The sequence below is a fragment of the Triturus cristatus genome, chromosome 5_2 (assembly GCF_964204655.1).
Source record: "Triturus cristatus chromosome 5_2, aTriCri1.1, whole genome shotgun sequence".
NCBI lineage: Eukaryota > Metazoa > Chordata > Amphibia > Caudata > Salamandridae > Triturus > Triturus cristatus.
Genome location: NC_140588.1, coordinates 497,290,576 through 497,317,305, shown reverse-complemented (window position 1 = coordinate 497,317,305; position 26,730 = coordinate 497,290,576). Strand labels below are relative to the sequence as shown.

The 26,730-nt window shown below is 43.5% G+C and overlaps 1 protein-coding gene across 1 annotated transcript in view; it reads left to right on the top strand.

The window, feature by feature from the left end:
• BBS9 (Bardet-Biedl syndrome 9) overlaps nucleotides 1–26,730 on the top strand; it is a 1,933,935-nt gene that overhangs the window by 1,777,711 nt on the left and 129,494 nt on the right. The window contains exon 21 of the mRNA XM_085607489.1: nucleotides 11,065–11,175. Within this exon, the coding sequence (XP_085463615.1) occupies nucleotides 11,065–11,175 (111 nt within the window). The remainder of the gene's footprint in view (nucleotides 1–11,064; nucleotides 11,176–26,730) is intronic.

Genomic DNA, 26,730 nt, shown 5'->3' with positions numbered 1-26,730 from the left:
TGACTCATAATCCATGTCAGACTGTTCCCAGAGCCTCTAGCCAAAGGATAACGCAGTTCCAAGTTATGCACTCACAGGAGCTGTTGACACTTCATCAAGTATCTCTATTGCAGCATCCCTCGTTCTGTGATTGTCATCATGGGTGTGCACAATACACAATGCTAAGCAACGCGAACGGCAGCGCCAATCAGTTTTCGCACGCAAAAACATTTCAGGTCCAGTGCCAAAATTGCTTTGCAGACCGGGGCTCCATCCCCCACTTTAGGCCGGGCGTTAGCCAATACCTTTTGATTTCACTAAAATAAAATTATATATATTATAAATTTACTTACAATGGCTTTTAGGCAGCCTTCTTCATCCATTGGTAGGTTATTATGTCATTCACATTTTTCTTCCATCCACTACAGCATAAAGCATGGGGCAATGGTTCAACCCGCTGCAGCCTTTGGCTAACTTCACTCCTGAGTGAGGGCATTCCGTCCTTTCACAGAGAGCACAATCACACACAAAGTACTTCACTTAAAGGCGACAGGCTGCTATGGCAATGTGTGCTTTTCAGACTAAAATATTTTTGCTTTTAGCCAAAAGTATTTCTTTTATTTTAGATTAAGGCCTGGCAACTTCCCCAACAAAAACCATGAAAAAACAAAATTATCAGTTGCAAAGCCAAGTCTGAGAGCCAATGCCTGTTTATCTATGCGTGGGAGTTTAACAGGGGCAGGTACACAAAGCCAAATGAACTAAAATAATGTGATCTGACACAAACCTGGAAGTAGTGGAATATCGTACGGGCATGCATGTATGTGGTATTTGTATAGCGCGAGCCTAGTCGAAAATATAGAGTCAACTTGTGTTTGGAATAGTAGCTGGTCTCTAAGAACGACCACGTACTGTTACTACATTGTGATATTCTAATTGTGTAATGTACAATTTCTGTGAAATTCTACATGGTAAGGGGCTTACCCCAATGAACTTTGTACTGAATAGTCAGCAATAAGAACAACTCTCTGAGTAGGAAGACAGTGCTAAAGCAATTTTATGCTTTAGTACAATGTTTGGCATCATGCTAAAGTAGGGTGACCAGACGTCCCGGATTTCCCCGGACGGTCCCGGTTTTTCACCAGCTGTCCCGGCAGATTTCAGGAAATGTAGCCCTTGTCCCGGTTTTTAGAGAGGGTCGACAGAAAACGGCAGGAGGTGCTTTTTTATGTTTTACAAAGCAGGGATTGTTAGCAGTTGTTTCAAGGAAGCAATTTAATTATCAGGCAAGCTTCTGGGTTTAAAAATTGCATTTTATGTATGTTCTAACTGCCTGTTCTGTAATGCTCTGCTGCGGAGCGCTGTCATTCTGGGCATTTGCGTGAAGTAAAACTGTAGTCCTTCTTCTATTTTCGTGAAATGTCCCGGTTTATGGCTTTACAATTCTGGTCACCCTATGCTAAAGGGATTTTTATTAGGCAGTGCCATCATCAACATGCGACATTTCATGAACATGGGGATGCATAATTTTTTTCCATTTTCACTATACAGTGCTACGGATTTTCACGCTGTGCTGCCAGACTTTAAAGTAGTGGCAGCTTGCATCAATGGGGAGTGGTGAGGCGGGCAAATGGGTGGTGAGTAAAAATAAAATAATAACCCATTTATCTTTGACATTAATTCCTTCTCGCTGGAGTACGGTGTTCAGCGCAGATCCCAGCGAACTGCCTTAACCAATCCTGGTGCTGCTGTCATGCTGTTAACCATGCACACTTTGAATTGTAGTGCCCATGCAGCCCACCCTCCTCCCTGCTGCTGCCACTCAGCAAGCCCCGCCCTGACCCTCGGTTCAGGACAGATGAATGAAAAATGAAATGGTAATAAATGAACTTTATCACCATTTTATTTTTCATCTGTTGGGCTTTTGGTGGCATTTTAATTGGCGGGTGACACTCCTCTGCTCTCACGGAGGAGCCAACCCTGCGTAAATACGGGTCCCTGCTTTCTGCCATCTCTTACGTCAACCTCAGCAGAGGGTAAGGAATTTACCCTCTGCTGAGGTTGACGCAAACCAACACAAGTGCCATAAATGAGTTGCTGGTCTCTGTCCAGTTCTCAATATGCAGTCTGTCATGTTGTTAAAACGGTAGCACTGCATGGGAAAAAATAGACGCTCATTCTGGATTCTACGGTTAATCTTAAATCGGGTGCGGATTATGTTTGACACTGATCTTCTCATGCGTCAGGTGCCGACTGCATCTTGTTCCAGGTTTTTACCCACCCATGCACTTCCAAATGTAACATGGAGGGATTTGTGTAGGGAAAATAGTTGGCAAAATGGAATCACATTTAGTTTTACTTATTGTTAAAAACAGGCATTATTCTCCATTACAAATTTGGACTTTAGCTGTAAAACCATAGGGTAATGCCATGACAGTGCAGTAACACTATTTCCCTAAGCAGGTCGGAATAATAGAAATAAACTAAAAAAATCTATTTTGCTAAAACAGTCTGGAAATATAAACAAACAAAATCTCGAACTTCCAAGAATATCCCATTAAAAATTCTTCATGCACGGATATTCCACTATTAAGCACTTGACCCCAAATATATTAGGACCGGAGTAGGAATAGAAAATTAACAGCACTAGCGAGGAATTGGTGACCTGTTTGCTGTTCTGGAGCTCTCTGATCCCTCGAGGAGCTGTGGGGATATCGGGACTTTTAGCGCTTCCTTATCTGAAAGGCTGTCACCCGACGCTGGGACTGCGAGGCCCAGGGTGCTCTCGGACATCGCACCTGGCGCCTCTTCCCGGCCCCTCCCCTCATTAACTCTCTTTGAAAGCGCCTCACGGCCCCCGCTTCGCGGGAGCCGTTCGCAGGCGAGGAATTGGTGACCTGTTTGCTGTTCTGGAGCTCTCTGATCCCTCGAGGAGCTGTGGGGATATCGGGACTTTTAGCGCTTCCTTATCTGAAAGGCTGTCACCCGACGCTGGGACTGCGAGGCCCAGGGTGCTCTCGGACATCGCACCTGGCGCCTCTTCCCGGCCCCTCCCCTCATTAACTCTCTTTGAAAGCGCCTCACGGCCCCCGCTTCGCGGGAGCCGTTCGCAGGCGAGGAATTGGTGACCTGTTTGCTGTTCTGGAGCTCTCTGATCCCTCGAGGAGCTGTGGGGATATCGGGACTTTTAGCGCTTCCTTATCTGAAAGGCTGTCACCCGACGCTGGGACTGCGAGGCCCAGGGTGCTCTCGGACATCGCACCTGGCGCCTCTTCCCGGCCCCTCCCCTCATTAACTCTCTTTGAAAGCGCCTCACGGCCCCCGCTTCGCGGGAGCCGTTCGCAGGCGAGGAATTGGTGACCTGTTTGCTGTTCTGGAGCTCTCTGATCCCTCGAGGAGCTGTGGGGATATCGGGACTTTTAGCGCTTCCTTATCTGAAAGGCTGTCACCCGACGCTGGGACTGCGAGGCCCAGGGTGCTCTCGGACATCGCACCTGGCGCCTCTTCCCGGCCCCTCCCCTCATTAACTCTCTTTGAAAGCGCCTCACGGCCCCCGCTTCGCGGGAGCCGTTCGCAGGCGAGGAATTGGTGACCTGTTTGCTGTTCTGGAGCTCTCTGATCCCTCGAGGAGCTGTGGGGATATCGGGACTTTTAGCGCTTCCTTATCTGAAAGGCTGTCACCCGACGCTGGGACTGCGAGGCCCAGGGTGCTCTCGGACATCGCACCTGGCGCCTCTTCCCGGCCCCTCCCCTCATTAACTCTCTTTGAAAGCGCCTCACGGCCCCCGCTTCGCGGGAGCCGTTCGCAGGCGAGGAATTGGTGACCTGTTTGCTGTTCTGGAGCTCTCTGATCCCTCGAGGAGCTGTGGGGATATCGGGACTTTTAGCGCTTCCTTATCTGAAAGGCTGTCACCCGACGCTGGGACTGCGAGGCCCAGGGTGCTCTCGGACATCGCACCTGGCGCCTCTTCCCGGCCCCTCCTTCTCCTCCTACTAAAGCCACGCCCTCCATCGCGTGAGCGGGACGCGTGCGGGTCGCAGTCCGGGGCGAAGACCGGGCAAAGAGCGGGCTGTTTGAGGCCGTTCGAGTACGGACGAGGGAGGGCGTGGGGCACCTCAGTCTGTCTGCAATCTACTACATACCAGGTGCTGACGGTGACATTATGACCACGAGAGAAACCAGGAGCAAGAGTGCTATGGCGACGGGACGGCCGACAGGTACATTGGATACGTACTTTGCTAAAGCTGGGTCCCTTCTCGTGGATGAGATTTCCATTCTTGAAAGACGTATCTCCCAAGAAATAGACTGGGTGAGGAGATCCTCCCTGGGACCCATCGCACATGTTGCCACCCCCGCCAAGCCACCAAGTCTCATAACACTTCCGGCAGGGGGTGAAGCAGGGCTGCCTGCTCCTCTAGACCTATCTGTTACCAACTGCTCCATTACCTCCTCCATTGACTGTGAAAATTCTGAGCACGCAGAGCTTAGCATCCTACCTCTCCCAAACTGTAAGGGCCCCTTAACACACACCACTGCTGAGTTAGCTGTCATTGAGCAGTCTATAAGCAATACCAAGGTTCAGACCCAGCCCACACAGCGGGAGAAGGAGGGAGCAATCCCGAAAACGGATAAAAGGGCCCACAAAACTAGGGGGGGTATTTCTAAAGCTACTAAACCTAACCCTAGAGTCAGGGGAACTAAACAGGACTTAGCTAGCAAAGGGCCTGTCTTATCCCGCAAACACGAAGCCATCCACCAACACACCCCGGAAAAAAATCCTCCTAGCAAACAAAACGCTGCCGGGATGTATGATAGCATGTTCTCTGATTTACGCACTCTACTGAGGGAACTGCTCAATCCCCTAGAAGACCGTTTGGCCAATATTGAAATCTGCCTAATAGATTTGCGTAAGGGACTACTAGGTTTAGTATCAGATCAAAGAGCAGGTATGCATGCAGTAGGCGGGCACTCCAGAGGGGTTCCCAATGTACCTAACTTACCTTCAGATTCCATCATCGTGTCCCCCCTACCTCCGACAGCCACCTTATTGGAAAATGTGCAGCCGGCTCCTTTGCCAAAACCCGCCTCTGCACTACCCGTCACAGGATCTTCCAGTAGGCTGAACTTATCTGGTACGGCCTCTGGTATTAATCAGGGAAAATCATCAAATGACGTAAGGAACCCCACAGATAGGCAAGACATTTTACAAGATCGGCGCAAAGTGGTTAATTTGCCTCCCGAGGCTGCTGCCTATTCTGTTGTCTTGAAGGGAGTACCCCCGCTTGAGGGAACCGCGGAGGAACCATACGATGCTCTACATAACAAGGTTACTAGTTGGCTTAATACTCACAGGCCACTACCACCCAATATTAGGGGAGAAATTCTCATGGTCAGAAGAGTCCCTTGGATCGGCCACACCGATAAGAAATGTGTTGGTGACTGTATAATTGTAAATTTTAGGAACCCCAAAATTGTGTCCTATATTTGCAATTGGACCGGGAACAAAGGGTCTACATCTATTGAAGTGGTCCACCTGTCATATTTTTATCCCAATACTTTTAAGCCAATTTTGATCATTGACAATGGTTGGACCAGGGTTGGACCGTCCACGGATGGCTGCAGAGTCAGGCCCACCCGTAATGCTTCATGCACAAACTTTGGTAACCTTTTTCATCCCAATAGATACAGCTGTCTTGAACAGACGGATTGACTCTCTAAGGGTCAGGGGCATGGCGCATGTGAAATAGATATCGCCATTCAAGAATATGGCGCCCCCCAACGGGTGAATTTGACATCTATTAACCCCCACGGTGAAGAAACTGAATTATCTAAAACTAAAATTGTCTTGGGTGGTACTAACAACAAGTTAAAATTGCCAGTTCCAACGCATCATAGACCAGACCCGAAGGAACCATTTACTGTGGAAACATTCCTGCCCAGTCTCACGACTGTATTTTTGGATGCTGCTCCGCTTAAAAGTGCTGGAAGTGTCCCTGACCCGCTTGACATCGCCTTAAAGGTTCTCTCCTGGAATGTCGCTGGCATTGCAAATAAACTTGACACGAGCGACTGGGAGTCCCTGATAGCTAACAGCGACATTTGCCTCCTTCAAGAGACATGGGCAAGGGAGCCACTATCTAGAGTGGGGTATGCTGTGTTCGAAATCAACGCGACTTGGTCAGGAAGAGGGAGGCCCTCCGGAGGGTTGGCGATCTGGGTGGCTAGTCACATTGGGTGTAATGCGGAGTGTTTACCGACGCGTTCGCAGGACATCCAGTGCGTTCTACTCAGGTGGCCTAACGCTTCGAGTCTAGCAATAATCAATGTATACTCCCGTCCCACCAAGCTGGCCATGGAATCTCCCACACTTGACGATCTTACCAGCTTCCTGGCCACCCTCCCTAATGACTCTAAGATAGTCTTGGGAGGTGACTTGAATTGCCACTTTGAGCCCTTAGAAGGCCTTAAGGAAGGAGCCCTCGTTGCGGAAGACGACCTCTGGGGCGTACCGCGTTGTCAATCGCCATATGTCAAAATCTGGTCGCCCCTAGTAGTACAAATTCTGTCTCTAACGCTAAATTTTTCATTAAGGGCATGCAATGGCCGCAGTACCTCTGATACACCCTCTGCATGTACTTTTAACAGGGTGAACCAAGAATCCAGGTTAGATTACATCTTTGTAGATATTAGTGTCTGGCCTATGGTTCAGGATTTTAGAATAATACCAAGAACGGACAGTGATCATAACGCACTTGTAATGTTTATGGCGCACCCTAAAGGTGCTGATCGATCACTTGCCGCTAAGCCCAGCAAAGACCCCGGGAATTTGACAATTAGCTCCAATAGACGCAGGATCAAATGGGGGAAATTGGCAAGCTCTGAAGAGTCCCTAAGCAAGATTTTTCGGCTAGCACTCCCGAAGCTAATAGAAACGGACAATCTAATTTCACAGCCAAGAAACTTGGAATTCAATAAGAAATTAGCCCACATACATGAGGAACTGGTGGCCCTTTTAGGTGAGGTCTTTTACCCAGTGTTACCCCCAAGGAAAAATACAACTCGAACTCCAACCTGGTATAATGCATCTTGTAAAAAGGCTAAGTCCGAACTCCTGAAGGGCGTCAAAAAAGGATCGGATAAGAGCAAACTTGCTGAGCTAAGACGAATCTACAAGAAAACAATGGCAGCGGCACGAGCCGAATGGGATTGGAATAAATGGCAGGATTTAACATCAGCACTGGAAGCGAAAGATCTGAGGAAATTTTGGTCCCTGGTAAATACTGGTATGCCAGACCCCAAAGCTGCAATTGAGCCAAATATCGCAGCATCTGTATGGGAGGCCCATTTTGGCCAACTATACCAGGAACCACCGCAAACTGATGGTGGGAGGGACATGGTCTCTACTGTTGCTCCTGCCTTAGTATCAGCCCTAGAATTTACTCTTTCCGAGGTGGTCAATGTCATTCTAGCCCTTTCGAGGGGGAAGGCCCCTGGTCTTGACAGGTTGCCTGGCGATCTTTTTCGCTCATACGCAGACATATGGGGTCCTTATCTCTTACACTCTTTAATGCTATTTTGGGTGGGATGGAGATTCCTTGTACTTGGCTGGGGGCTGAGATAGTGCCCATTTTCAAAAAGGGTTCGCCTCTGCTCCCAGCCAACTACAGGCCAATAAGCCTCATAGATGTCCCCCAGAAAATTTACTCGCGCCTACTCCTAAACCACCTTATGGAGTGGATGGAGGAAAATAAAATTCTCAGCCCTCTACAAGCTGGCTTCCGGAAAAACACGTCCACCATGGATCAGATCTTCCGCCTCGTACTCCTATATTGGAAAACTGTGACCATTGAGAGGGGAAGACTGTATATGGTGTTCGTGGACCTGAGGTCAGCTTTTGACTTGGTCCCCAGGAAGAAACTATGGGAGACACTAACGGGGCTGGGAGTTCCACCCCATCTTTTAAATGCCATTATCAGGCTCCATGAAAACAACTTTGCACAGGTTAGGTATGGAAGGACGGGTGCGCTGACATCTAAATTCCCAGTTCGTAGAGGGGTCAGACAGGGTTGTGTCCTTGCCCCGACCCTGTTCTGCCTCTACGTTAACAATGTAATTGCATATCTTGACAAGGTCCATGATAATGACGCCCCGTCTTTGGCCGGCAGGAGGGTACCGGCCATTATGTTCGCGGACAATACCCTCCTGCTGTCCAAATCCCCGATGGGGATACAACGGATTTTAGATGGCTTTGGCCTTTTCTGTAGCCAACATGGCCTGGAAATAAACACAGGGAAGACCAAATTTATGATATTCAACCCCTCAGCCAAAACTAGACCAAACCCATCCCTGAGTTCAGTTACACTGGAGAGAGTAAAAACCTTCCAGTACCTAGGGGTAACGCTGCATGAGAACCTATCATGGGAACCTCACGTAGCAATCAGTCGTATGAAACTTGCACAACTGTCCGGGGGAATTCTGAAGGTAGCAAATTCCTCCACCTACAAACCAATTAGCCCGGCAGTTGTAATGTACAAGTCACAAGCTAAAGCAGCCGCATCCTACGGTGGAGAACTCTGGGGTTACAAGGCGGGTTCAGGAATTATTAAAGCAGAAAACAATTTTTTAAGGTGTCTCCTGGCCCTCCCCCGAGGCACACCCCTTCTTCCCCTAAGAATGGATATGGGTTTACCCTCTATAAAAGAGGACCTGGAACTTATGCCATTAAGGTTCTGGCATAGGCTCTGGTCCACTGTTGAGCTTCTACACTATAGGCAAGAGCTTGTACATGTTATGAATCTGAACTCCTGCGACAAAATTACCTGGCTAGCCTCGATAAAGAAAGAACTCTATAGGCTGGGACTCCCCGAACTATGGGATTCGCCAGAGCAAGGTTGCCTTGGGGTCTCCCGCAAACGCCTTGTGGGTATATATAGGGAACAACGTTATGCCTCCCTGGTCTCGGCATCTAACAAAGGGTCCTTGACTGACCGATTTTTGACTTTCAAGGACCATTATCAGTTTGAGGGATTTATGGACATTATTTTTCCCATCCTATCTAGAAAATTGTTTATACAATGGAGGCTAGGGACTCTCCCTATTAAAACTTTTACCCACAACTGGACAATAAAGAATGACAAAATTTGTCCAGGGTGTTGCAACCATGATGAGGAAGAAACCCACATTTTGTTCTTTTGCCCAGCTTACAATAGACCAAGAAGATACTGGCTAGTCCCACTATGCAGAAATCTGGGCATTAGGAGTCATCAGCAGGTGTACAGAATACTGAAAACGAACACTGATCCGCATATAGTGTTTGCAGTTGCAAAATTTTTAACGGCTATGTGGCACATAAGGTCTAACATAAATAAGAACTGTGTTGTTTAATGAATTCCATTGTCTAGATGTCCGTAACACTTGTACATTGATTTTACTGCTTTTATCATGCTTGTATTTTTAGTGATGCTTTAAATGTATTGTGTGATTTTATCTTTTATGGCCTAATCGGCCGAAATAAAGAAATTTTGGATTGGATTGGAGATTTCGGAATTAAATGCATTTCAACATTTTCAGAGGGCTGTTTATTTAAGCATGAGATTTTGGCGCTACATATGTTCTGTTCTGTCTTTGCATAAGGAACCTCAAAACAGCATCAAAGTTTGTACTATTTACCACATTTGTTGGCAGTGCCAACAGAGAGCCCAGCCAGTGAATGATCATGGAGGCTGGGCATGTTTACCCACCACACTTGGCAGTAGTCTCATTAAGTTTACACTGATGAGGTTCACACTCGCAATCTGCAGCTGAGGAGTGTGGCCTTGGATGCCAACACATGTTGGGACCTCAAGGTCAATATTTCAAATCTTGGCAGCGTTGACAATACTTTATCCTTCAAAAGTCAATAAATTGAGTACCATTGTCCATTTAATGTCTTTATTCAGTTATACAGGAAATAATCATAAAACAATAATAAAATATGGAGAAATTCATGCAGAAGCAACATATTAAAACAACAGAAATGTGATAGGACACCGCACATGTCCAAAAACTTCCCATTGAGGATCAGATTAAATGGTTACATAAGGTGTATAAGAAATTAAATGCAAGTTTATATTTAATACAATTATAACGGTGTGCAAAATGAAGATAAAATGTACTGAAAAAGACAAAATGTTAAAGATTGAGGAGAAGCCTCATCAGATAGGCAGGTCAAAACAGGGTCTGAATCAAATTGCCGCTGGGGGAAATGGATTCCAAAATAACAGACCCCCTGCCCCCCGAAATCTCATTAAAAGTGATCTCTCCCATGAATTAGATAGTCATAAGAGGTACTGTTCAAAATCCCTGTGGTCTGGATTATGGTGCAATCCATTATCAATGGTTTCAAAAAATCTTTCCCTTCTCTGTGGGATAAGGTGAAGGCCTTAAATTGATTTTGCTCCATTGTATCTCACTCTTCTTAATACTAGAGGCATTAGTATATAAATAGGGTATCCTCAATAAGTCAGCAATGTATGTAATATGCTTAAACCATAGAATGGGCAGTTTCTGGTCATATGCCATGCAATCTCATATAATATTGCGGTTAAGTGATGTGTGAGTATTTTCCCATATGGAAAGTCAAATTAACATAGGTGCAAAGGCTATCAAATCAGCCACGTAACCCATCCCCAATTTCTCATGTACCATAAAAGTGGGACAATACGCGGAACTCCAAACAAACACCTACAAAAACGATTTTGTTCAGCTTGGTTGTGTTTGGCATGACAGTAACCCCAGAAACCTTCTCCAAAGGTTAAAACTGGTTAACATTAGCATTTGTACACTTCCTACATGACTTCACAGGTCATTTTCCTATGTTCTCTGCAAAATTCATCAACATACCAATAGATTGCGTGAACTTAACGTTCTTGTGAGAACACCATTTAATTTGGCAGCAGTCGCTTCAGTTAGTCACAGTACTACAAAACTCACTGTGTGGAAAAAGTTATGTCAAAATGTACGAATGCCCATACATAGGAGTAAAATTGCTTTGTTGTAATCGAGAACATATTTTTATATACTATACTTTTATATATTTCCATTAGGCGGCTGTGCTACCATCCCAGAATCTGACCAGGAAGAAAGAGTCGGAGAGCTGGATCCTCTAGAAATGTTTTCGAACCAGAGGCAACTCGCCAGGAAGAATATCAATACAGGTGCGTGGACATAAATTGTGCTCCTCTATTCACAGGATCCCTTTGGGTGGTATATGGCGCCACTGTGACTAAGGTGTTGGGTTTGTCGGCTTCGATCTCCTGGGATATAAGGAGCCTGCGGACCCAAAATCCAAAATGTAGAGCTAATAATGAGCATGACTGATTTTTCAAGGTAGTGCAGGCCTCCAAGCAAAGCACATATGGGGCCTATTCACAAAGGTAACCTTAAGCATGAGTAAATCTACATGTGTACGTTTTCTCTTACACTCCTGTGTAACTTTGCTACTTTTGCCTATTCACCATTTCCAAGTGTAAAGTTACTGAAAAGTGTAGATGTGAGTACCCGCTCTCTGATTTAGGGGGTGGAGTCAGTATAAACATCAAATACGACCGTAAAGTTATTACTAGTTGCGATTTTATGGCCTTATTTGTCGTTTTGCACATTTGTGGGAGACCTGTGCAATCAGGGCAGAGATCTCCATATGTTGAAATAGTGGAAAAAGTTTGAAAGTGTGTTAAACTTTTATTAAAATATAGATACATATTTTTGATTTAAATGTAAATTGTAATTAATTTTATATATGTATTTTATATGTTGACTCCTATAGTAAAATGTTACAGCATTAGTAAGGTAATTTTTAAAAAAAATTAATTTTTAAAAATATTAAATTAAAATGTAATTATTTATCTGAAGTTTAGTGGAAAAAATCCTACCTAAAATTTAAAAAACATTCATTTACAATAATTGAAAGTGATGTATAGAATTAACAGTAATTTTATTCCTTTTATTATATAGAATTGTCACTTTAAATATTTTGTTATTTATGTTTTCTTTTTGGACTATTTGTTAACATGAAATAAAATGTATTGTATTTCTAAATAGGTTATGTAATTTAATTTATTTTAACATTAGTTCCTATTGGGTTCCTTTTTATGTCCCAACCTCCATTATTTTGCAACACCAATGATTTGCAAGGTTTTGGTGCTGAACTTACTCCAGCTCTGACCTGGAGTACATTTAGAACTGTTTTGGGCCCTATTTGGCTATAATAACAATAGAAGGTCAGTTTGTGAGTAGCAATAAGCTTACTCTTTTGTGGTTGGGCTTGTGTGCCTTCCAAAACCTCGCTTAACTCCTCCTTACTCTTCCTTAACCCTTCCACTTCAGTGGTAATAGTTCCCCATTTTTCAGACCCTCCCCTCTATCCCTCTCCCATTTACTACTAAAACGTTTGCTTACATGTGTGAAGATTTCCGCAGTCAGCCGGATATCTCTGCACATAAAAGATAGGAGAGGCTGGGGCACAGAGCTCCACCGTAAGGTATGTGAATAGTGGTTAGTAGTACAAAATCTAGTTTGTGAATAGGCCCCTAAGTTTGGAAGGACTGTCACTTCTGTGGCGCCCTCGGCTCAATATCTTCCTATGAATATGGCCCTTTTTAGGTCTCGCCTGACCCAGCGCATGCGCTGGTCTGGCGAGACTTATTGAGAGGGCTCCAAAAAGTGCTACCAGGCCAGCCTCGAGCTACAGTGCAAGTGCGCGAGTTTACCGCGATTACTTTCACTTTCGCGGCCGCTTTGATGTTTGATCGTGATCCCGATCACTTTCGCGGCCGTACGGCCGCTTTGCATAGCCAATAGGTCTCACTTTTGGGACCTTATAAGTGTTTAGTTATGCAACTGTTGCATGGCTAAACACTTATAAGGTCCCAAAGGCGAGACCTATTGGCTATGCCAATGCTTGTTCTTGCTTCTTAATCTGACTTGAAAGGGGCAGGTGGTTCAGTGTGAAGATATCTAGAGAATTTTGCTTTTTTGTTGTACTAGGGAAGTCATCTTCTCCACATATCAATATCAAAAACAAGACTTAGGTAAGGTGTTAAAGGGATTTTAATAACTGCAGCACCCAGACTTTCTGGGATCTGCTCTCCTAGCCCACGAACTTCACTAGAGACTCATTCATGCTGTCTGCACACAAATGCAGGTCAAGCACAAGTGAATTAAACGGGAGACATTTCCAGCCATTATTGTCTTTAACGTACTTTATACATAATACTTTTCAATGAATTTCTCATCAATACTTTAACCAATCTTTTGCTTTTTTTAAAAAAAAATACGTATACAACGCCTGCTTTCTTTAAAATGTGCTTGCTCAATAATGTATTTACTTAAAAAAAACAAAAAGACCTAATCGTGTTATCCGATTGATTTTTAATATCGTACCTTATTGTATCTCCCACATGGGGCGATGTGTAAGAGGCACGGAGAATATCACAGGTAGCATTTTAAATGGTGTTGCTAAATGAATTTTTTTATACCTTCCTCAATTTCCAAACAGTAATGAAGAACAGATTAATGAGCAGGCATATAATAAACAGAGAAATACATGGTTTTCTAAATGAAAGGCAAGTGTATAAGCACGAATACAAGGTGTCACTCAGTGTGTCAAACGCATATCTTGGGGCTTTCAGGCACGTGGTGATGAAGTGGCAGAGGAATCGTATAGGGTGAAAACAATAGTAACAATTTTGTATTTTTATTGCACCTAACATAAATAGAATAATTCAGCACTGGGGCTTTACTTAGTGGAGACGAAGCTGTAGAGCAAACAAGTAAATTTAAGAACATTCATAGAAGTAGATAAAAGCCCTTGGAAGTTTAAATGAGACAAGTTATTAATATATTTCAGAAGACTGGCCTTGGTAATTAATGCAATATTTTGAGAGAGAGTGTTGACCACGCCTTAGTTACGTGTAACGAATCTTCTGCGAGGCTGTCTGAGTCAAATGTGTAGAACAATGTTTTTTGTGGATTCTTTCCTACACTAGAGATGGTTCTTTAATGTCAACATTTGTGTAGCTCACATTATGCCTTGGGGAACTTTCGGTTGGTTGGTGACTTTCAGTAAGGCCCTGAGATTTAGATCACAGACCTTTGAGGTATTGTGGTCTGATATTATTCTCGGTAAGGTGGTTATGTCTTATTCATTAAGTTGTGGGTGTATGACTTTGGCGTCTAAGTGCCAAGATCAGACGGCTTTACCAATTGCATATGCATCTTCTAAGTCAGTAGCTACACTCATTACTTAGTGGCTAGAGAAAGAGACTGAGGGAGGTGCGTGTGCACCTCCTTTTTTCACCTTATACTGATCGACCTGCTCCGAAGAGTTCTACTACACTATATACAAGTCATCCATTAAAAGCATGTCTGGTGCACTCTAGAGAAACAGCAGAATACACTAGTAGCTTCCTTTCTGCTGTATGTTATTTTCTCCGAGATACACCAGTGATGGGGAAATCCAGCAGACGGTAATATTTGTTACAGTTCTCCTTCTGGTGATCTTGTGAAGTGTTCTTACACTTTCTAAAGGAGTGTGTTCTCCTTGTCACTGCTAATAGAGTTGCAACTTTCCAGCATGCATAATATGTAAGTATTTCTTGTATTCTTTGTCTGAAAGTTGGATAGGTACTATATGACAGTTGATGTATTCATTGCAAGTAAGACTGTTGCTGGTCCACAAAGGCTTTTTGATTAATTTCGATAAATACTTGCTCTTAGTCAAATAATTGGTAATGACTTGCTAGTCGGATGTACCCATATGCAAATATTAAAAACGTTCTGGATAGTGCGTTTCTGTTGCATGTGTGCAAAACCAATGGGATTCAAAGATCAACAGGTTGACATCACTTTACTTCTTGGAAATTGCCATTGTTCTGACAGTAAAATCCTGGACATTGGCCCGTACTGTTGGGGGTTCAGGACGTAGCCTACGCAAAGCAGACATGATGAGATTCCCTAATGTCTTCAAATACACATCCAAGAACCTAAGAAAAAGACTCATAAAGACTGTATTGAAGCAATTTCAACAATATTTTGTCACTGATGTGTTGTCAAAAGCACCAAAATTGCACTCTCAATCCAATGGGAGCGATGCACTCTTCTGTCTTTTACTGCCTCCACAGTGACAACATAAAAAAAGAATATGAGGCTCAGTAGTAGAATTGGGGAACGCTAATGAGATAAGAGAGAAAACAGAGATACTAGACACTTCCTCTCTAACCATAACTTCTGCTGGGGACTGATGTCTACAGGTCGAAGTGGGTATCTAAAGGCAGTAGGAGATATCATACTAACCTGCCATGAAAGTCCTATGTCTACCTAAACAGTTAAAGAATATACCTTAGCTGTATCTCTTTGTAACCAACTCTCTGTGTTTTGATATGAAACTTGCTGTTTCTGAAACTAAAGCGTGCAAGATATGACTGTCATATATTTGCTAGAGACTTCTAGCTGCAGATTCCTTACCTTAGAATTATCCCCAGGTGTTAGACTGGATCTGGAAAGTTTTTATGACCACTACCCCTGAGTTCCTGTAGGTGGCGTTGTTCAGCTCCGCATGGCGTCGTTGGCACCAGAAGTGGCGAGTGCGGTGCCTAAATAGGCGCCACCCCAGCACACTGATGTCAGTTTCTTTTCACGACTTTTCATGCCAGAAGCAAGGAGCCGCAAAGAACACTGACCACTACTGTGGAAAACTAGGACTCTGAAAGGGGAACACCCTGTCCCTAGCAATCCGTTCACAGAGCAGGTAAGGATGGGTGGGTTGGTAAGGAATCTGCAGCTAGAGTCTGTCAGATAAGGCATTACCGATGGTAAGTAACTTGTTCATCTGATAGTGACATCTAGCCGCAGATTCCTTACCTTAGAATAGATACCCAAGCAATAAATCCACAGATTCTGCAAAACAATTTCACACTAAGAAGCCCTGCTGGACCAAATGGGCAAAATGCCCATCTCTATGTGCCTGAGTGTCCAGGCAGTAGTGCTTTGTAAATGTGCACAGAGACACCCACGTTGCTGCCTGGCAGATGTCCAGGACCAGAACTACACGTGCTAATGTAGTGGTTGCTGCCTTTGCTCTGGTGGAATGTGCACGCAAGCCCTCAGGGGTTTGCTTCTTGGCTAATGTGTTGCAGATTTTAATGCAGAGCACAATCCATCAGGAGATTGTCCACTTTTGCACAGCCTTCTCCTTATTCTCTCTGACATACCTCACAAAGAGGTGGTCGTCCACCCGGAACTCTTTTGTGTGGTCAAGGTAGAACGACAATGCCCTTTTTGGGTCTATACGATGAAGTTGCTCCTCTTCCTTGGAGAGATGTGGCGGAGCATAAAAAGTAGGCAGAGTGATGGACTGGCCTATATAAAAGAGAGTGACAACTTTTGGTAGAAAGAAAGCTCTAGTGCAAAGAACTAGCTTGTCTGGGTAGAGGTTCAGGTAGGAAGGCTTGGATGACAAAGCCTGAAGCTCACTGACCCTCCGGGCAGATGTTATTGCCACCAGGAAGGTCATCTTGATGGTAAGGAACCTGAGAGGACATTTGTGCAATACCTCAAAGGGAGCGCACATCAGAAAAAGGTACAACCAGATTAAGGTCCCATTGAGGTATAATGACGGGTGAGGTGGAAACTTGTGTTGCAAACCTTTCAAGAACCTATTTACAACAGGGGATTTGAAGCGGGATGGCTGAGCAGGCAACCACAGAAAGACTGAGATGGCACACAAAGAGCCCTTTAGGATAACCAGAGCAGAACCCTGCTTAGGAAGAGAAAGGATAAAGAGAAGGACCTGAAAGAAGGGAGCAGAAAAGAGGGTCGACCTGTTTCTCTGCACACTGTGCCACAAACTTGCCACAATGGCAGGCGTATAAGTCTTGGTGGAGGGATGCCTGGCTGCCAAGATAACAATGTAGACTTCGGGAAGAAGGTCGAAAATTGTCACTGTTGCCACTTAATCTCTACGCATGAAGGTGGAACATTGACAGGTTTGGGTGGGGAACCCTCCCCTGCTGCTGCAACAGAAGATCCTCCCGAAGAGGCAGCCTGATTGGAGGACCGATGGCCATGCTCAACAGGTCAGGATACCAAACTGTCCGAGCCCAGTCTTGAGTCACAAGGATGACTTGGGCCTGGTCGCTCCCGATCTTCTTGAGAACTCTGGGCAGGAGTGGAAGGCACTAAAAGGCATACAGGAGCCTTGAGCTCCACTCCAGACAAAAAGCATCTAAGTGCGAGTGCCGCCTTGGAAACTCCAGTGCGCAGAACTGCTGACTGTGTGCGTTCTTGGTGGAGGCGAACATATCTAACCAAGGCTCTCCCCACAGCTGAAAAAGACGTTGCACCACCTCCAGAGGGAGATGCCATTCGGGATCTGTTAGGCACCTTCGGCTGAGTTTTTCTGCCCTGGAGTTCAGAGAGCCCACCAAGTGTTGAACTATATAGGCACCGCCCACGTCACTTCCAGCTCTGACGAAGTCATGCGGAGCTGAACAAAGCCACCTACCGGCATGCAGGGGTACTGCCCACCAAACATTTCTGGATCCAGTCGGACACCTGGGGATAATTCTAAGGTAAGGTATCTGAGGCTAGATAGAGTCTCTACCAGGTAAGGCGTTACCGAAGTTAAGTAACTTGTTCGTAAACTGTATCAGTAAGATAACTACCCCAAGTTTCGGAACCATGTACTCTGTGCATAAAATAAGTCAAATTCCTACTTGACTCTTTGTTCCACTGTAAAAGTAATTAACAGGCATTAATATTCTGTTTTTCCGGTAACTGATGATTCATCTATCACTAAAACCCTTAATATTTCATGCATAATCACATGTAACTTTATCTTGACATGAGAATTCTTTCTGTTCTGGCACAGGGTTAAACCCTGTGTTTAATTGCAACAATGCTTAAAGTCTTTAATAATACTCAAAGCTAAATATTCAAAATAGTTCAAGGTTTGTTTCATGAACAGGACTTGATTTTCAAAATACTTCTCTCTACTAACAAATGTCCACCAAAAGGAAATCCTGCCTTTGCGTAGCAAGGTTCTTTCTGCAGCAACCTTGCATCAATCATGCTTGTTTAGCAAGAATGCCATGAAAGATGAACAAAGGTATAAACAATAATTCAAGATCACGGCTGCTGTTTCCAACCAATGTGAGAGTTCAGGGTCCACTTGTAAATGCAAGTCATTCTTAGGGTGCTGTTGCATAGTGCATTCTCCAGACAAGTGAGGTCTCACACCAGACGGCGCCAACAAATACCAGCCTTTCTTACTCTGTAATGGGATCAATGAGAGCAGGTTAAGAGTATTGCTGCCCCAATACCTGCCAAGCTGTATTGAGTAAGCCTTAACTCCTAACATGTCTGCTGACATATATACATAATACCTTAAACCTGGCAGCACTAAAAGCAAGTCTCAAATGCTTCATGCATGACCCTGATACTTTGCCAGAAATGTTTCTTTCAGAACTTAGCATATCCAAGTGCTCCATACATTCAACACAAACTCAATGCAGCAGGTGACTCTAGCACACAAAGAAAACATGCATACATAGTAAAGATATTGGGTATTGACAAAGACCGAAGAGCCTTTGAGAGGACATTCATCTGCTTTAAGCAGATCATGGAGAAGGCTGTGCCTACAACGGGTCTCACAAAATGACAACTATGCTTTAGGCAAAAGCTTGGCTCATAGTTACAGCTCTCCCACTATCACTAAAGCAAATGACCATAGCAGGGTCCTCATCAGCACTGCTTATTGGCTAACAACACAAGCTCCACTGGAAAAACCATCTAAATATGCCATTTAATTGATCTCAACCACTGTTTTCTACCAGCATCCAAACCAATAAAGATGTGAATAAATCACAATGTTTTAATCAGCCTGATACCCCTGCAGTCACAGATGTAATCACATTTCGTGACATACTCATTTGGAACTAATCCCAAATCTTATCATGATCTTTAACACACTGATACCCTATATTATAAACTAAGCCCAGAAAGGGGTGAGGTATCCATTGTATCCATTGTATACGCTGCAAACCTGAACTGTAAGGAGCTACCCAGCTCATTCTACCCTTCCTTTAAAAACCACAACAAAAACTCAACCAATTCCTTCATCACTGTAGGCCCAAGGTTCCAGTGGATAAAACTTCCTATACGTGAATGATTTCCTCAAGCTAGTCCTACATCTCAAGAACATAGCACAAACAAACCGAAAATGAATGAATGAATGTAAAATGTCTATAGCGCAAGCAGGCGCTCAAGACTGAGAAATTCAGCGCTGAAGTCCAGTAAGTAACAGCGAAAAAGTGAAACTAGAGTGGGTTAGAGGAAGAAAGGCCAGGTATTTGTCGGTTTGCCGAAAGAAGCTTCCAAAGGGGCTGCACAAATAGGTGGAGAAAGGACATTCCAGAGTTTGGTGGCTTTGAAGGAGAATGAGCAGCCTCCAATGCATGTCTTGGGGAACACAAAGTGTCTGAGGCCAGCCGCGATTGAGCATAGGATTTTAAAAGGGCCTGAAGATATTTGTGGCCAAGTTCAATTTCCACCCTGTAAGTGAGAGACATGGCCTTAAATTATATTCTTTTTGGAATGGGCAACCAGTGAAGCAGTTTCATGGTGTTAGGTAATGTTGAGAACATGTTTCGCTGCTGCATTTGCACTGTTTAGAGATGGTTAATTAAATAATTGGGGGGGTCCTAGTAAGACGAAGTTGCCATTATCTAAAATTAAAGTTTTGATGGCACAGTTCCGAGTTTAGTGGGTAGCAATTGGAATGAACGCAAAGATTTTTCTCAGAGCTTTCAAGAGTCAGAAGCAAGTGGTGGAAACTGTTAACAAAGGCAGAGTGAGAGAGATGGGAATCAATCCTGATGCCAAGATTTCTAGCTGTAGTGGATGGGACGGGGAGAAAATGTCTTCAGGCCACCAGGCTGGAGACCATGATGCGGAGGATTGCCTGAAAAGCAGGATCTCCATCTTATCCCCATTAAATATGAGGCAGCAACAGTGCCATCCGGTGTGCTACTGAGAGAGACATTCCTTGAAATTGTGGTGAAGCCTCGAGAACTGTTCAGAGAATCTCACGATCAGGCTGGGTGTTATCAGCATAAGACACGATTTGGATGCCAAAGGACTGGACAAGCTTAGCCAGTGTGTTCATGTAAATGTTGAAGAGTGTCTGACTGAATGCGAAGCTCTGGGGCACCCTAAGGGTGTTTATGACAGGGGGCTGGAAAGGGGAGACTGATACCCTTTGTGAGGAGTTAGGACAGGGAAAATCCAATTCCAAGGTGCTCCACAGATCTTTGTATTGGCCACATGGTTCATTAGAACTGAATGTGCCACAATGGCAAAGGCCTCAGAGAGATCTAGTAATATAAAAGGGTGGCAGAGTGACCTTTGTTAGGAAGAGAATGTGCTGATTTTGTAGTCGTTATCAGGGCAGTCTCTGTGCTATGGTTTTTACGAAAGCTGGATTGTGTGTCATCGAGTAGGATATTGGTCTCTAAAAAGTTCAAAAGCTATTGGTTAATTTCCTTGTCAAGAATTTCGATCAGCAAAAGCAGCAATGTGATGGGCTTTAGTCAAAGAGAAAAGTAGGATCATCCAAGTGCTTTGGTTCTCTGTGTTTGTTTTTTAGCAGCTGGGCTACAAAAGCTATTTTCCAGGGGGGAGACACTAAGTAAGTGAGGATAACTGAATTGATCAGCTATCTAAAAATTGGGCCAAGGAGGGCTGGAGGGCAAGTGTCAGAAAGAAAACCTGATTTAGAAGTGTAGAAAGTGTCCAAAAATGCTGCTTCAGAAAGGTGTAATGTGGATTGAGTTTTGTCAGAGATTGGAACAGCAGGAAAGTTTTAATATAAATGAATACGTTTATCCCAAAAAAAGTATATCTGATTGAGACTTCAAGCTGCAGATTCCTTGCCTTTGAATTTCCCAGCCATCAAGCTGGATCCAGAAACTTTTGCTGAGCAATACCCCTTGAGTGCGTTGTCGGGTGGCTCCATTCGCTCCCTGTGACATCGTCTGCTTCGTTAGCTATGGTTATGATATCGCTGTACCTATATAGGCACCACCCAGGTGCGCGGACATCAGTTCTTTTCTTTCCGTGCCAGTTAAGCTCCGATCTGGAAAGAGCTACCCGTCTGTCGCTTTTTGACAGGATTGTTCTCGATGTTGGTCACCGACCCCCACCTCATATGCCTATGGTGTCTCGAGCACAACCATGATCCGAAGTCATGCTGGGACTGTCGGGCCATGGCTCCTAAGACCTTGAGGAATGGGATGGGTCTCTGGACCTTCTAGATCACCAGGACGACACTGCAGAGCAGGTGAACCTGGCCAAACTCCTGGGTATAACTCAAGGTATTTTTTATCTTCAATTGGATTCCTGTTATTATCCAATATTCACTTATCTAAGAACTCCCAGCAATGGTTGAGTCCACCACGGTGATACTTACCTACCATCGTGTTGAAAATCGCCTATGATGAAGCATGCCACAATAATTGTGGATGTGGCAATTTCTGAAAAATCTTTTGTGTACGCACGTGGAGTACTCCCCATACTATTTTTCAGTGACCTGGCCGTTCTTAGTGTTCTTATGTTAAGATGTGAAGGACATGACCAGGTATTGTCCCTCTATCTCTCTAGTTGTGAATACATGGGCATGAATCTGTCATTGCGTAAGAAACAAGAGAGGCCTTTAAAGCAAGAGGTGTGTCGGGAGAGAGGCCATTATTAAAGCTAATGCTTACAGCTGAAAGAAGAGAAAGGGCCCAAAGGTTGTATGCTGTGGGGCTGTAAGGAGCACATACATGCTGGGTGGAGTTGCTGCACGGATACAGTGGATTAGCATAAGCTCTTTTTCCTATCAGGGTTCGAACATCCAGGGGTCCTGGACCTGGGAGAGGTCTGTGTCTTACGTCACCCTAACACGCTTTGCCAAGCTTTTTATCAGGCACCAGGGGGAAGTTGGTGGGGTCATGAAGGCTACTAGATCCTATTGTAATCACTGCTCCACAATGGTGTTGTGCGTTTTAAAAACTGGCAATGGGGCGGACGTATAATTTCAAACTAGAGCCCAGCAGTTCTTATGTCACGATTCAGGCTACCATGCCTGTAGCACTACAAGAAAAATAGTTATAGTTAAAATAATAGAATGAAATTTAAAATCATAAAATAAACATAATAGATAGATTCCATAGAGACAGGGGAGATAATGGAGCCAGGCACCTACAGTAAAAGACTAAATGGAACATAAAGTTCACGAAATGCAGAAATGATGCAAATGAAAGTCAGAATTGAGGGGAATAACCGCTTCTAACCTGCATTAGACCTTTTAAAACATATGTTGGCCTTGGCTCCAGCCAATTAGCATTCAGCACACCCCACCAAACTGTTCACTTTTTTTTATTTGTTATGTTATCGCAGTGTGGAAACTGGCATTATTATAGTTTAGATACAACTATGGTCTGGCTACCCCCTAATCTCCTTTCACTGCCCAAGCATGGTATAATGTCAGGCCCCACAGCAGAATGGAACGCATACCATTCCAGCCAGACAACTTGAATATATTCACTGGGGTTCAAAAAGACCTATACAGCAGCTGGAATAAATCCATCACACACCTGTGATCTAGTAACCCTTCTAGAAATCCAGGATCAGAAAATAACTACAGATTGAGAAGAAATCAAGCAAATGGTACAACAGAGAACCAGTAGAATGAAATAGACTAAGGGGGGCATTTTAAGGTCTGCAAGCAAGCTGTTTCATGGATGGGGTGGCAGAGGCACTGCTGCTAGTATCCCTTGCATGGTGAGTTTACTGCATACTTACCTGTCTTTTTCACCTGAAGCGGCTTTCGCCTCCGTGGCAGGAACTGATTATGGGGGACACTGTGACTCATGTAATTTCCAAAGCAGGGGTCTTTCTTCAGAAGTGGGTGTCATTTAAAGACCTCTTCAGTCTGCGACCAACATCTATTGCATGGGGATCCTAAACAGAAAAAAACAATTGTCAGATGCTGCTTGGCATCTTGGTTACAGAAGTGACAGTACCTTGGGGAAATATGTGAAGTACATTTTCCAACTTCATAACCCGCAGTTAGACTGAAGGCCCATAAGGAGAAACAAAACTATGCTGGCGAAGGTCTGACTCAGTCAGAGGTGGTTGGTAGTGCCCTAGAGTGGGCCTGGTCCTTACTTATAAAACAAAGTGAGAGGTTTGCACTGGGTCAGTGAAATCATCTACAGAAAGGGTGTCATTGCAGAGTGCCGCAGCAAACCTCCCTTTCACGTTGAACATTTGCATGCGCTCCTGGCCCAGGGAGAACAGTGTATTCCTCAACAATATTGATTCCAAAATATTGTCAATCCATGAGATTGTGGACAAAATATAATCTTCACCAAAATATTGTTGGCAAAAATATTGAAGGTGAATTATATCAGTTTTATAGCTTATTACAAAATTATCCAACTTTAAATGACATTTTCTTTAATATTGTTTATTTTTATATTGTTTCAATGTATTAGTTTATCTTTTCATTTTGTTTCTTTGATTATTTTTAAGTTTAAAAAAAAATAATTATAAAATTATAGCATGGGCTAATTATTTTCTCAAGTTGCTAGGGTAATTAGGGGATGTTTCGAATAGTGTTTTAATAATATATAGTAATTAATGTTAATTGATTAACCTGTTAATTATGTAATGGATTTCAATTCAATCAATCAATCAAAAATCTTTATTCGGATTTTTATTCAAATCCATAAAAGAGACAAACATCATATACATAAAAGTGGCATATGTCATCCACCGGTATAAAAGAAACCATATGAAATATCATGAGTTTAAAATGTTACAATCAAAAATGAAAATATGAGTAAATACAAATTGTAAAATGATGAGAGAATAAACATGAAACACATTATGATTACTTGAATTGTGAGTAGGGCGGGCCAATCTGAACTTTTCCACTGATAACACATTCTTCAATAGAACATCTATGGCATTGGTGGTCTAGAAGATATGTTCAAGGGAGAGAAACATATATTCAAGTATGTGAACATACAATTCACAGTCCCATGATTGCTGTAGCTAAAGCTATGGTAAGCCTCTGGAACCAAATTAGAATAGTATCTGAAGAAGAGGAAAGTACAACTTGCATGAAAGGAGAAGTAATTTTGGCAAAAATCTCTAATACCCTGTCATGACTTGCTAAGTTAACAGTAGACGATAGAACAGGCTAGGTGAAAGAATAACAAATACATGCAGGGAAAAATCGACACTGGAGGCATGGAGGTTGTGAAAGGCAGGAGAGTGGAGGTTGGGACTGAGATAAAGGGGCTCAGGTTTCTAGGTCAGACAGAAACAGTCAACCAATCAGGATGAGAGAACAACTGCATTGAGGATGAACTACCAGGGAGCAGGAGCAAGTTGCCTCTCAACTGCTTATTTGTATGGTTCCTGTATTGTCAGTTTGCTCCCCGTATTTTGCGTTCTTTGCACCTTTGTTTTGTTTTCCCAAATCTCCTTATGTTTCCTACCTCTCTTTGCTTCATATTTTCATAAAATTCTCATTCTTCGCCGTCTACTGGAGCTCCACAAAGGCGCTTTACTTTACTTTATCGACCCATTGAATTCTGACAAGAAGAGTGAGTGAGTGAGTGATCTGTGCAGATCAGATCTACATGTCGAACTTTGAAGTAAAGACAATGCGGAAAAGGGGAAGAGTTGATTTGTGTTGTGGTCATAGTGGTCATTTGATACAGGTCTTTCCTACTCTTTAGGGAAACTAACAGGCGTGTCCCTGAAGAACAAATCCCAGACCAGACTTCATCTCAAAAAGTGTTTGCTATTAAAAACTTATTTCCCTTTCAGATTCTGTATTACTACTCCTAAACGTCCAGTGAAGTCAACAACCTTGATTGATTGTGAGGCCTCTAGTTGCTTTACTGAGACTTATATGAAAAACATAATATTCTGCTGGTTCAGAAAACCTTAGCAGAAGCAGTGCTGGGAATAGAGGGCACCCCGTTGTCATCTGCAGATGTACAGAGCAAAATGTGTTAGTACTGTACTATGGGTATATTAAATCCAAAAATGTAGACATCACCTCTTCTCCTGTGTTTCCATTTGTGTTAGGAACAACTGGTTGCTAACATTAATTGTCAAAAAAATAGATTCGTGAAAAATAAATATTTTGAGGTTTTTTTTTTGAGAGTTTTATATAGCGCGAACTAGACCCGAAGGTATCGCGTATCAGAGCGCTTTACATAGCACCAATTTCGTTACATGAGGACACATTCATTTTTTTGTTAGGCACGGGAAGATTAAGTGATTTCCCTGAATCACAGGATGTTGAGCGTCGTTGCCGAGACTCAAACCAGGTTTCCCAGCTTCAGCGTCGACCGCTCTAGCCGTAAGGCTACATCCTCTCCCCAGAGTTCAGCGTATTGTCAACAAAATGTTGGTTAAGATATAGAACACACATTAAACGGCTTTCGACATTTTTTACCCCGTAAGAACAAGTGAAGACTTACATGCATCTCCTGCTTATCAAGAGTTTAAAGATATGTTCAGCTAGAAAGCAGCAAAGACATTTACTGCCACATCAGAAATGTACAATTGACCTTCATTTCTGGAGCTCAGATACCTATGGAAGACTGTATCTATTAACACCTAAGGAAGACCTGGTACTGAATAAATACTGAGGAATGAACTTAGCCAACTGATTCATTTGTCATTCTACCTCCCTGGCAGAGGCACTCCTATCTTTTATCCCCCAATCAAATGGTGAGTATAGGGCATTCATCAGTTACATAGAGTTTAATACGATTAGCATTTACGAAACACATCCACTCCCCATTAAGGTAGTATTTTTAGATCAAGTGAAAACTGCTAAAGTCACTTCGAAATTAGATCTCAGAGGGGCTTACGCTCTGGTGCACTTTAAAGAGGAGGATGAGTGGGAGACAGCATTCAGTTATAAATAAAGTTAATACGAATAATACCTGGTGATGACAGATGATCTCCACAACACCCCTCTTGCTTTTCAACACTTTTTAAATGTTGTATTTAAATACGCTTTTGTGGTAATCTACCTTGACCATATTCTGGTATTGTTTTTTTTTATTTTGTATTTTTTTATTTTGATCATAATGCAAAACAGAAAACAAAGCATGAATACACCGTACATTATGAATTTTCATCCACAGTGGCATAGTGGGGTATTTATCGGGACATACACTAGACAGCTGTTGGACCCACCGCTTAGTTCGAGCCCTTTGGGCGTAATAGGATCATTCAGTGATCTCTATGGTGCATTCAGGTACCCACAGTGGGATAAACAATACAGTTTTCAACATGTCTTCTGTGGCCTTCCCCGTTGTGAGTTCCCACTTTCTTGTCCACTCCCACTTCCAGATTGTAATACTCTATCCACGGCGCCCATATTTTACGAAATTTCCGTGGACACCCCCTGGCTTTATATGTTACTTGTTCCGCCACCATATACAAATCAAGTCTTGCTCTCCACTCCTTCAGAGTGGGTACTTTCAGGGCCCCCCAATATCTAGCTACATCTTGTCTAGCCACAACCAACCCCAGGTTAGCCAAAATGAGTTTACGCCTCGGGATGTCTACTTCTGTAGGAATTCCTAAGAGGAGAAATTTAGGCTCCATTTCCAGTTGTGCCTCTAGTAGATTATTAA